The sequence below is a fragment of the Anser anser genome, assembly GCF_964211835.1.
Source record: "Anser anser genome assembly, chromosome: 1".
NCBI classification, from domain to species: Eukaryota; Metazoa; Chordata; class Aves; order Anseriformes; family Anatidae; genus Anser; species Anser anser.
The window spans coordinates 133,346,799-133,359,739 of record NC_139720.1 but is presented as its reverse complement, the minus strand read 5'-3'; the positions used below and the strand labels follow the sequence as shown (position 1 = coordinate 133,359,739).

Here is a 12,941-nt window from a genome sequence, read left to right as displayed (position 1 = left end):
TCTGGGCGACTGCCCTAACCACAGGCTGTGGGGTTGGGAAGGTGCCGTGCTCCTTGCCCTCTCCCAGGGGCCATGCTGTTGTGCAGAAGGAATTCCTGCCTGATAGGTGAGAGTACAAGGGGCAGGTTTTTTTTTGTTTTTTTGTTTGTTTTCCTTCTTTTTTTGAGGTGTGTGACTAGGATGCTTTTTGGAGGAGGGGTGAGTGGGCAGTCTTAAGTACAGATTTCAGTTCCCAGTATTCAAGTCAATAACAAGTAATGCAAAGTGCGTAAACACTGATGGGAGCAGGGAGAGAAATCTGCAATTACTCCTCTCTGTGAGTATGCCATATCTGTCAGAGATCTGTCTGGCTAAAAGAACATCTTTTCCAAAGCCCCTTCCTAGTACGCTGAGAATAAAACATAATAACGCAGCATTAGCATTTAAGGGATGGATTTAGGATCCATCACATAAAAAGCCAACCTATTCAGCTGTGGCCTAGTCCTCAGCATAAGTACTGAGGGACAGATGCACTCAGCAATATACCACTCTCTCCAGTGATTTTTTTTCCCAGCATCTTAAAGTACACCCAGTCATTATCCAAGCAACTACGAATGGGGGGTCCCAGGAAGAATTTAGCAGGGTTTAATTGGCTAAAAATTCATTCATTTGGTCAAATTTTGAACTCTTTTAAGATATTTCTAACTAAAACAAGGCAACAAACTGCCTTGTTGGAAAGATTGCAGAGAGTAATCTACAGCTTGAAATAAGCCTGAGCTATAAAATTTAAGCTTCAGCTGGGAAGCAGTAGAAGAATGAAAGATATCACTCAGGTTTCTAGAAGTGGCGTGGTTCAGCCCTGCAGGCAGGTGTGTACCTGTGAAGCCTAAGCCTGCACGGTAAGTGCTCCAAAATGAAGGCAGACATGAGGAAAAGGTAGTAGGCATCTTCAAAAGCAAAGTATTGTTAGAATTACATGCCTCTGAATGTAGTTTTTATTAAAAACAAAACCAGTTTTCATCCTCATGATTGAATGTGTGATATGAATAATATAATGCTGATCCTATTTTTTGATCCATAACAGAATCTTTACCAGATGCTGCACTTTCCTTCCAGTTACCCTATAGAAGGCTGGTGAACCCCTCTTCCCAAAATTTAATGATGCAGAAACCTGTTACCTTTTTCATTTGGAAACCAGAAGGCTTATTTACCAATTCAGTCAAATCTTCAACTTTCCTTTACCATCACAAATAAAATTATAATATTTTCTTACAGTTTAGGCCATAAGAATTATAGAATTTGAATTTAAATACAGTGCAAACAAACTCATGTAGTGGTTCTAACATAGTATGCAGTTTCAATATTTAAATATTATTCAAAGAGGTTGTTTCTCTGCTGTTTTTAATGATTTTAGATGTTTTTGTTGAATTCAAAATGTAGCTAAGTCCTATAGTGCTTTGACCTAATTATCTTTGCAGATGAATAAGATTTACCTTGAAATTTTATCCTCCAACTCTGTGTTTACAGAAATCCTCCTTTGCCCTTGAATCTCAGCCTAGGTGCATAGATCTTAGGCATAAACCAAAAGTCAGTGATTTTCATCTTGGGAATCCTTTGCCATTTGCAGAATTGGGTCTCTGGGTCTCTGCTCAGGATATGCTTTTGGGTGAAGACAGCTTGTGGTGACAGGCTTGAGAATGAAAGGCAAGTTTTGAGCACAAGTACTGCCCACAGTGGCTCTCCAAAAGACCGTGTGGCTTTTCTGTAAAGATGGTTGTAAGAATTTGCCTATGGAGAAGTTTTAAAAAGGACCAAACAGTGGAAAAAAAACTGCTTTGCTGCCAGCTCTTGCATACTTCAGCCTAGGCTTTTAAGACCTGTCTTGTCTCAAAGGAAAACAGCTGTTCCACGGCGTTCATAAATAATACAGACAGTATCTCGGTTCCACAATATTCTCAGTTTCCGTAGCGGTGTTACAGGCTCATTTCAGGACACCAGCACAGGCAGTCTTTAATTGCCTGTCAGTAACAAAGATTCAAATTTTCCTGTTCAATACCGTATTTAGAGCAGTCGACCTCCTCCTGGCAATGCTGACACCCTAAACCGGTATGCTGAGACATGAATTTTTTGTTCAGATAGCTGCATGCTGCTGGAATACACGCTTCTCAGAAGTGGTTTTGTCCACTGGCATGGGCAACAGTGTGAGACGTAAGCCACACGTATGACATGCACGTGTGTGTATGAAGTGACCCCACCACTAAGATGGGGAAGTAGAAGTCTATTTATAAATTTTCTCCTGTAGTACAGGGATTGTTGTACAAACCCTCATCCCCAAAATTCCACTCATACTTGAGCAAGTGCCGTGCGGTGGAGTTGTGAGTGTTGGGCTACACGGTCAGGATGTGTCCTTTAGTAAGCGTGTGTGCACATTTGACGGATACTTTTGCCAAACAGAAATACAGATGTTTGTCAAACTGAGTAGTTCTGACATAATTAAATACATACTCTCTTAATCAGGAAAAGCAGCTAATTGCGTGAGCGTGTAAAGTTTAAGTATTTCTTTTAAACTTTTCTTTTTTTAAAAGTCTTTGAAGTGACGTGCTTGCTCTTAAAGCTCATTATGTCAGCAACATGTGTTACATGATGAAGCTTTTGAGAAAAATAAAAAGAGCTACAAATGAAAGCCAATTTGGAAAATGTCCACTTTGAGTAGTAAGCATGTTCTAATTTCAGAATATAATAATTCTCCTGTGTTACATCAGGATTTATTGCTCAATCCGTGCAGCCTTTTGAAGCACCTATTTGTATGTTTTCTGTAAATTTCCCTTGTTTTACACCCTGGTGATTTTCATACATTAGTTGCTAATTCACAGCACAGTGCTATAATTTCTTAAGAAAAAATAACCTTTGTCAAGTGAGTACGAATTACATGGCCCAGTGTAATTATCTTATTGGTTAATTATCTCTCATTTTTCCTAGGAAGAATTAGACCTCTAAAGCAGAGAAAAGGTGGCAGGGTACTCATAGAGATGCCAAAATGCTTGCATATCTAATTCCTCAGGTAAATTTTTCATGAGGAGGGAATTTCTTCTTAGGTTCCACGGTGATACTAAGTAACGGAGTGGTGAGGAACAGTTGATAGGACAGCTGCACAAATTGAAGAACCTGAAATTGTAAGCAACTATGTTTGGTTTAGAAAAAAAAAATATTTATTTTTCAAAAGATACCTCTTAGAGCTGAAATATACGGCAGAGGAACACTAATGGGTTAGGGGAAAAAGGGCAGGATACTACAAGGCAAATGATGCCCGGGGATACAAATTGCAATAGATTAGTCTACACAGAATTAAATTTTGCTTATTTCCGTTTCATGACTCAGAATAAACTTAAGATGTTGGTGCTTAATTGTAGATACATGAATATTTCATACCCTGCTCAGGGAACTGTGTCCCTTAGGTAGGTAGATGGGTACTGTTTCATCTTCTCAATAAATTGAATAAAAACATCGCTAAGATTGTTATTGTACTTTTGGCTTTTATTGCTGTGGCGTCATGAGAGATCCACATGGGATATATTAGCAGTCTCTCTCTGTAAGAGCAGCCCTCTGGTGCCTGACTGCACCAGACAGTTCAGACACTGCAAATTAAGAAGGTAGGACAGCCTGGGCAGAAAACGCCATGCAATCCACTCTAAAATTTGCTTTCTGTACCTTGTTTCACCATTTTAGAAGCAGTAGTGTGACAGTTCCTGCCCTAGAGAAATACATTTAATGCCATCCTCAGTGTTTGCCTTTTCAGTGCTTGAATTCTGGGTGAAGGTGGAGTGGGGGAAACTTTCTTCCTTTACTGGGCTGCAAATGGAATAAACAAGAACAGAGGAGAAACGAAGGGCAAGGTTACCTAAACCTTTTTTGCTTCTATAATAAGGTGTATTTTTGTTTTCTTGAGAGTCATCCCACTAGCTTCTGTCCTTTTATTGCCTTAGGAAAGGAGAATTGAGATTGTGTATTGAATGTGTAGCAAAAAGGCGGGTTTGGTAGAGTGGCAATGGGTACTTGCATCTATTCAGTTTGAAGTATTGCATACTTACAGTAAGTGAGATTGTATAGATTATGCAATGATGAATTAAGACAGTTTTAGGGTTTGTTGCCTATTTCAGCCCTCGGGAGGGAGGAATAAATATATCTTCTTGTTTGAGCTTTGCTTTAAATATTGACATTGTTGAGGAAGATGTTGGAAAATTAAGGCTCCAGTCTGTACTTTTGGTGCTCTGTGAGTCTGAATATCATTTCTGAACAGCGAGTAAAAGTTAATGCAAGGAACAAAGTCCGTTGTCAGCAGGCTCATATTTAGGAGAAGCCTGACCTTCTTTCTGACACTTTGCGGAGGAATGGGTAGGGAAATCAAGAAATAAGACGTTTTGAAAGTTGTGTTGGTGTTTTTATTTGTTTTTTTAAGGAAGTTGAGTAATGCAAGAGGAGTTCTTGTTGAAGAAGCTGCTATTTCAGTTTTTTTTAAGAGCACGTCATTCTCTTCCCGTTAATGCTTATGCCTGCTGTGCATTGCTTAGAAGTGTAATGCTGTGTTCTACTCGCTCCACTGCGTATCAGTGGGCTCCTAAATGAATACTTCAGTGATAGCTGTTAAAAATTACTTTTAATTTTGTGATTGAAATCTGTTTTTCAGGTGTTTAAGAGAATACTGGAAAAATTATTGGGAAATGTTTTATACTTTCTCACTGCCTGAAAAATGAACAACAGTGTGATGACAGAAATGGAAGGTCACAGGTAGCAGGCATGACTATCAGCCAAAGAGGGTATGAGTTAATCAAGATAAGTATGCTGTTAAAAATGGGCTGCGTGAGAGAAAGTATTCAAAATGCAAGCTTAGCCTGACTTCTAAAATTCCTGTGGATTTTAGTAGAGCCCTCACATTAGTTTTTGAAACTAACAGGCAATGAAGTAGTTTTTAATGTTGCTTGGTCTTACTGAGTGTTACCTGTGCCTGAAAGTGTTGTTTTTTTTTTTTTTTTTCTGGAAAACAGGGAAGTCAGTAAACATAGGCTTAGATGCGACTTAAATATTTTGTAGAAAGTTAGCATTTAGACTCACTGACTGAATGAGATAGGTGAATTCTTCAGTAAGCACTCAATTGCTATTTAGTAGATCTTTCAAAGTCTTCCACTGAGGCATATCAGACTTCTTGACAAGCGGACTATAAGGCTGATGAAACCGGACTTTTCCTTTGTAATTAATGCACAGTCATACCTGCGTGACTGCACAGATGCTTCATGTTTTTTGCTTTGTTTTGTCACTAAGTCATACTCTTTCCCTAGTTATGCAGTGGTTTTGCACAGGCTGTTGGACTGCATTCAGCACGTTACTGTCAAGGGCACATTGGCAAGCTGTGACATTATTTTCCTGGGATGGACAGGAAGGCAGAAAGATAAGTCAACCTTGTGGAAGTATATGGTCGTTGCAAAGTAAAAAGCCTTGAACCTTGTGATCGTAAAGATTACTTTGTCAGGTCGTATTTTTCCTGTTGGAAGTCTGTTTTTGTTATCAGTTTGAAAAGATAAAATGAGTTGCTTCTATGCATAACCTCTTTTTTTAACCGTTCTTATCATTGTTCATAGTAACTGAAAGTACAAAAATGTAGGCCTATAAAAAATACTTAATGTTAGCTGCAGAGATTACATATATAAACAGCCTATGTATAATCATCAGTAAGTAAATTTGCACAAGTATAAGCTCACCCTTTCAAACTACTCTGATAAAAGGCGTGTGAGGATAAGTAAATTCTGTGTAGAGAAACAAGTCCTGTTTTGGTTTTCTGATCATTTACTTCACAGTCCAGGCATGTAGCTCCTTTCTTACACAGAGTATTTTGTCACTTTGGAAAAAAGATGGAAAGTTATTTTAAAACTGTGTAACATATCCACGAGTTCAGATGGGTTCCTGTGGGTCAGATGTCATTATCTTCTGTAAAATAAAAAGCCAAGCTCTCAGCTAAAAATAAATGGGAGTTAGTGTTTCTCAAGTGGTTCTTGAATAAGACGAGCGCAGCTTGTCTGGACTAATGCTGTACTAAATAACAGCAGTAGGGGGTATGTAGATGCTGATGAGGTGCTAGGAGAAAACCAAAAAAACATCGAGCTGTGCTTTGCAAGTGGTACAGATGCGTTGTTGCAAGTGGTAGGTGCGAGGGAGAAACGGGAGCGGGATTCTCCAGGCTCAGGCCCAGCTCTGGCAGCAGGCTGCTTCCCCTGCCTCCGTTTCCAGCATCCCCATCTTTTCCACTCTTGTTTTGGCCTTCTTACTCCAGCCCGGCTGGGTCCACTTTCACCTTCCTGCTGCCTGGGTGCCACACGGGGGTTATTTGCTCTGTAGGGGCTTGGGGGCTGCCCTGCTTCATCCTGGGGGGGCTCTTGCATAGGAAGGTCCCCTTAAAGCCTAGGCTTTATGTATTTAGTTGCTCTGCAGAGATGCTGTATATTCAGGCCTGCTGCTGTGGGTCATGTGGGGATGCAGAGGCCAGGGTATGCTTTCTGAACGCTACTGGGATAAATCTCACTAAGTTGGAAAAAGCAAATTTTATTTAGAAGCTGTAAAATTTGTCTAGCATAGCTCACGTACTAATAGCAAAAGAAGCAGCCTTGACACTAGGCAGCCCCACCCTCCTTCTGATACATTATCTCTTTGCTTTCAAGGCATCATGGTGGGCTGGTGTTTCTTTGATTGGTTGGTTGTTTTTTTAGAAATTATTTATTTTTGTACAAGCGTTGGACAATGATGAAATGTGTCCAACTTCTGCTGCTGAAACAATAAAATCAGTTTGCAAAAAAACTTCACCTGAACGATGAAGGTTTATTTTCTTTCAAACCTACAAATCTTTGTGAAGCCTCTCTTCCTGAAATGTTTCCTTTGTAAATTGTGCTCATTGGCTTCTGGAGGCAAAGATTCATTAGACTTTTAACTTCAAGTACTTAGTGTGTCCTTCTTAGTTTGCAGGGTCCATAACGGGACTGCAATGCAACCAGATGAAGGCACAGTAACAGGGTCCTCATGGAAACAGTGATCAGAATGGTCTTCTCACAGCATAATGGAAATTAGTGATTTGAACGGGGTGTTGGACTGAAGTATTAATCTGTTTAAGTATTAACTTTTAGAAAGGAAAGGGCTTTTTTTTTTTTTGTGTGTGTGTTTGTTGCTTTTTTTTTTTTTTGGCCAGACTTTTTAAACACTTCTAGTTTGAGGAACTCTGAAGTCAGGTTTCAGCCTGGAATCCGTTTTTACAGCTGTAATAAATCCACCACAAAAATGGCCTGTCAGGGTGGAAGTGACAGCAGGCCCTTCATCCACACGGCCAAGTGGACACAAGTATAAGGACTGAATAAGTACTTAAAGAGCTGTGCCAAGTGACAGCTTTTCAAAATATAATACTTGCTTTAAAAAAAAATAAAAATGCTGAGCAAATACAAGATTGCTGGGAGAATAGCCCAAATGTTTAAATACACCAAATAAAAAGCAATTAGAAAGGGCCATTGAGAACCTCCGTCCTGAAGGTTTAGGGGGAAAGAAGCTGCCTGTGGAGAAAGGCCCTGTCCCAGACCAAACATCCCTAAAATCTAACAGTTTGCTGTGAAGTTTAGGAATAATCAGGGCAAGAGCAAGTGCAGGCAATGGCTGGTGTGTGAAGTGCTGACACCAAGCAGAAGTGAAACTGGCTTCTGTGTTAGCACAGAGCATCTCCAAATGAGGACCCAGGTTAGCAGGCACTTGTCTGATGGAGGTCCATCCAGCGCCACGTCAGTGGTGCTGGCCTGTGCTGCGTAGGCCCAAGCATTGCAAGGTGACAGCCGTAGTCGCATGTTCATCTTTTTGGGCACCGGGCCCTTGGGCTGTTGGCCTGTGAGAGGTGGTGTTTTGGGGGGGGAAAGAGGCCAGCTGCTGACTTGAAGGTTCGCCTGGATTCCTTGCTTTGCCCTGGACACCCGGCAGTGTTTGGGGTGTTTTTTCCAGTTAGGAAGATGCAGGCCTTACCACTCGGGCTGGGTTTGCTGTGCTTTTATCGTTGGTCCCTCAGAGTTAGACAAATGCCAGGTTTGGGCTGTTAAGGTATTTCTCCTTTGCGTAACTCAGTGCAACACAAAATAGCTAACGCTTCCTATGTTTTACTTGTTCTGAAGATCTCATATGAAGTTTTTTAGGTGTTGGCTTTTTTTAAATCCATATTAGATGCTCATAAGACAAACAGCCACAGAATCATTTCTTGGCTGCACAAGGAATGAGTTATGATAAAATAGTTTATCATGGCCGATAGGAGAATGCTGATAAGTGGAGCTGTTTTTTCCTGTGTTTGTCTCTGGGCCTGGGTTTCCATCCCGTCTCCCACCCGGCCCAGAGAGAGCCGGGACAAGAGACTGACCCGATGTCATCGTGGTAAACAAAACGCGATATCGTGTGACACTGCGCTTCCCCAACCTGGCTCCTGCTTGTTTATACAGGTGCCTATAGAGGAATGCGAGTATTTAAAGTAAAGCATCGGGCCTGGTAAACACAGAAGTTAATGGGTCACATGCTAGCAGCGGTGCACCCCTTCAACACTACCGCATTTTAAAGCTGCCAACATAGGCTGTTATTTTCCCTTTCAGATGTGTTACCAACAGTGGGAATCCAGACTTGTAAGTGTCCCTGGAATGTATTTGTGTGTCTAGCTGTTACACTTTTCCCCCCAGCTCTTCCCCCATTTGAAAGCCCTTTCTCCTTTTCATGGAAAGAATTTCACATACTGCACTACATGGGTGTTGTTTTTTCATTCGCACCATTTTTGTCCTAACCATTATCTACATATGTTTCTTGTATCAGCGTCTCTTCCTCTTTTGGGGATATGATAAGCAAGAATAGCTTTGGGAAGATAAAGCAGTTCATATCAATACTGTTATGACAGCAGAAGTCTCTGGTTCCAATCCTCGCTGATGCACGGATCCCAAAATTTGCCTTTGCTCTTGGACACAGGGAGGTCATCAGGGACAAAGTGAGAGTTGGGGATTGTCTAAACAGATGCTTTTCATCAGCAAACATCCTCTTCCTCTCCTCTTGAAAACACTTTTTTGTAGCAATATCAGCATCCCTGCTAAGGATAGGAAGTCATGCTGTTTAATCTTGTTGATTTAGCATAATAAGAGGGGTGCGATTCGTTAATACATATTGAAAAGATGGTTTGAGGAGATTTCTGGAACTTTTCCTTACTCATCCAAGGTGGGCAGTGTAACTATACAGGTTTTTTGAAGGCTTAGGTCTCTTATTTATAAGAAAATAAGGTGTTGATTTTCTTGGCAGTGTCTTTAGTTTCCTGATATTGCTATAAAAGCGTTGAGATGTACACTTCAAGGACTTTCAGTTCCTGCAAGTATTCCAGATTGAGCAGAGGGTTTGCTCGGGGCTATGTCCCGACCCATCTGCCTGCTGACCATGACTGAGGCAGATCTCTTCTTGTTGACTTTCATGTAAGGCTTCATCTTAAAACCTCCCTCAGCATTTTCAAGGGTTTGTTTTCAGCTTTTTACAGCTAGTTTATCTGGGAACCTGAAATTCAGAAAAAAATTGGATGTTAGATGAACAATATGAGCTTAAATCTTAAAAGGTGGGTTTAAATCCTGCCATGCATAGCATAGTTAACCCCATAGGTGAATGAGTGCAATACATAAATGTTTGAGGTGTGAAAAATAATGGTGAAATTTTCAAGTGTAGTTGCTAGTGCTAAAACGTTTATGTAGGTTGTGATTTCAGGTCTGATGATGTGGAAAATAAATCAACAGCTGAATAAATAAAAGTAATAAATGGCAAAACATAGTAAACAAAAAAAAAAAGAGGAACTGGAATGGCGCTGTGAAAGTTTAGGCAGAGCAGTCAAGTAGGTAGTGCAATATTTTCAAAGAGTCTTTTCCTTATATTTTTTTTGGCCGCGTTTCATTAGATGTATGTAAAATCTAATGCTTTTTTTAGTCATTAGTGTAACTGAAGAAACTGTATTTTTCCTGTCTAGCGCACATTCCCATTTCCACTAAAAGTGCATTGTCAAGTGGAATGACCGCATTCATGCAGTCATTCAGTGACCTGAGGTAAAGCCAGTAAGAAAGATTTATGTTTCAATTTGTTCAGCTCAGGGGGACTTCTACTGTGAATGGATGTGTAGTTTTATTCTCCCTAGCTGCAACTGATTTGGAGGCAGTGTATTAAAGAAAGCCACTTCCAGTTTTCAGGAGGATTGCTTCAGCTTTGTGCTTAGGTTTTGATATGCTTTTGTGTGTGTATGTGTGGTTTTGATGTTTCGTTTTGTTTTTATTTTATTTTATTTTTTTTTGATTAATGTTGTTTTGGACAGCCAGAGTCTGTTTGGAAAGCATGCACCGTGTGGAATGTGTAGTCTCCCTGCTGAAATGAAAACTCAGAGGGGGTAACTGAATACTCCCTGCAGTCAGTGCATTGCCAGCCTAAAGAAAAAACAAACATGCTTACAGAGAACAATGAACATTCCTTGAAACCCTAGGAGACAGATTTTTTTTTTTTTAAGGCAGAAAAAAAAAAGACCCTGTCAAGGTCTTCAAGCCCAGACTTCTGAATTGTTGACATCCAGGTGGCACACGGGCTTCTCGCCCCTTGTCGTTAAGTTGGTACCTTGCTGAGCTGCAACTGGTTGGCATCTACATTTTGCAGTTTAAAATGTGTGCTCCTACAACATATTTTTCCTCTTTTTTTCCACCTCTGCCTGACCTTCTCTCTACATTTCTAGTGATTCAACTCTGCTTTTCATTAATGTTTTCCCTCTGCTTTTCTGACCTACTGGCCTTCAGACCTCCAAATGCAGTTTATTTAGAAGCAACCCAGAAATGCATCTGGACAGTTGAAGGACTTGAGATTGCCTCTTCAGAGGGTTGTGATTCATGAATCCCCAGTTGCTTGTTCTCTTGTTTAGCTCTGCCTGGCTTCAGGGTTCCTCAGATGGCAGCCGCTCAATTCTCAGCAATCGTAAACTAAAATCTTCCCTTGCATGTAAATGATTTCCACTGTGGCTCCCCGGCTTTCAACTTCACTGTAGATTTGAACTGAGAATTCAATATTCTGGTAAATTCTTGACATTCAGAAGATATGCAGGCAGGTCAGAGGCAGGTCACAGCTTGAGAGCTAGATGTATCAGGATGTAGAAACTCGCTCTGTCTTTAATTATCTGTGTTTTTATTAAGATAAGAAGTTCTGGAAATTAAGCTGCTTGATTAGTATTAATAATGAGTGTTTTAGAATGGCGTATAAGACTAAGCATTTTACATGGCATTCTTTTTGGCTTAGATTTAAAGGTCTAAAGATTTTTAAGACATCTATCCTGAAATTACATAAAGAGAGCTTTTATGTGCATGAAATGAGATTGCTGTGGTGTATGAGATCATCCTAATGTACTTTCATCAAGAGATATTGCTTATTTTATTAGGTTATTTAATTTAGACTTTCATTGCAGGAGTATCCTTAAAACCTGTACTGTGAGCACCACAGTTCATGAAGTTAGGTTTCCTCTGGATTTATCTCATTGTTGATTGACTTCGGTGCCTTAGAAGATGGTTGTACTTTATGAAGCTTTGTGCAGTTGGGACAATTACAAGGAATTCTTCTTTGTAGGTTCACAGACATTTAATAATGAGGGACTTGGAGATATTGTAGTCGACACAAAATGTAATGAAGACATAAATGAAAATCTTTGCTTTGAACACGAAGTGTCAAGCCCGTAAGAAGAGGTAGGATACAGATTATGAGCAAATGAGGGATGAATGAAAACTCTAGATGCATAGATCATCTGAGAGGCTGGAAGCTGTGTTGACAGCAAAAGAGAAGGGAACAAACTGAGAAAGCTGAGGGCCTGACTTGCAAAGTCTTCAACACCTACAGCTGCACTTGAAATCAGCTTAAGCTGTTGGTACTTGTTAGTCTGGCTAATCAAGCTTTTGGGATTTATTTTAAATTTAAAAAATAGGCAACTCGTAATGGGCTGGTTTCCTTCATCATTGTGGGAACTGCCCAAAACCAACTGTTAAATTTGTTGTGTACGTGTTTCACTGCATATGATCAATAGTTCTGTAAAAACGGAATGCATACGAGAGAGGCCTATGGAAGCAAAATAATCGTTCAGTGAATATCCCTTAGTATGGCTGTGTTCTTCGGCAGCATGACACATTATTTTAATGCCTTAGATCTCAGATCAAATCCTCTTCCTCTAGCCAGAGCTGTTAGTTAGCTGTATGGACTGTAAATTCTCAGATATTTTCCAAAATGGTATATGCCTGATGAAAATCAGTTTATTTTCCAGACCAGGTTGTTATGCAATATTGTGTAGCTTCACAGAATGCCAGTTCTGTGGAGTTGACTGTGTGGTTAATGTTATTGACTATGTGGTTACTATTACTGGTTACCTTTTCTGGAGAAATAGATTTTAAGGTGCCTGCCCAAAGCTCTGTTTGCAAGTATGATTACCCGTACCGTATTGAAGAGATCTCCAGATCACAGATTTTTTGACTCTCAAATTTCCATTAAGCTTCCTAGTTTTCTTAGGTAGTTTCCCCTCTACCTTTTTTTTTTCCTGTTCTCATTGTCCCTGTATCATATTCTTTATAGTGTTTGGAATTTTTTCAATTATTTTGACCACTTAATTGCTGTAATAGTTATTGTATGAAGCCAATATTGAAAGCTCATTAACTTGTTTTAAAGTGTCATTATGCAACCTTAATAATTCTACCGTTTGGTTTGCTTTTTCTTCAGATTGAAGATGGGAGCAAGGCTGCATCTGTGGACAAGTTACTGGCTGGGGATGAAATTGTTGGCATCAATGATGTGGGCCTCTCTGGTTTCCGACAAGAAGCAATCTGTCTGGTGAAAGGCTCACACAAGACGCTAAAGCTTGTAGTGAAAAGGTAAGC

General features: G+C 40.1%; 1 protein-coding gene across 4 annotated transcripts in view; it reads left to right on the top strand.

Moving 5' to 3' along the window:
* Positions 1 to 12,941, top strand: part of SHROOM2 (shroom family member 2) — a 126,888-nt gene that overhangs the window by 38,491 nt on the left and 75,456 nt on the right. For all 4 annotated transcript variants that reach the window (XM_083826948.1, XM_083826952.1, XM_083826947.1 and 1 more), the window contains exon 2: positions 12,784 to 12,935. In XM_083826948.1, coding sequence (XP_083683074.1) covers positions 12,784 to 12,935 — 152 coding nt within the window. The remainder of the gene's footprint in view (positions 1 to 12,783; positions 12,936 to 12,941) is intronic.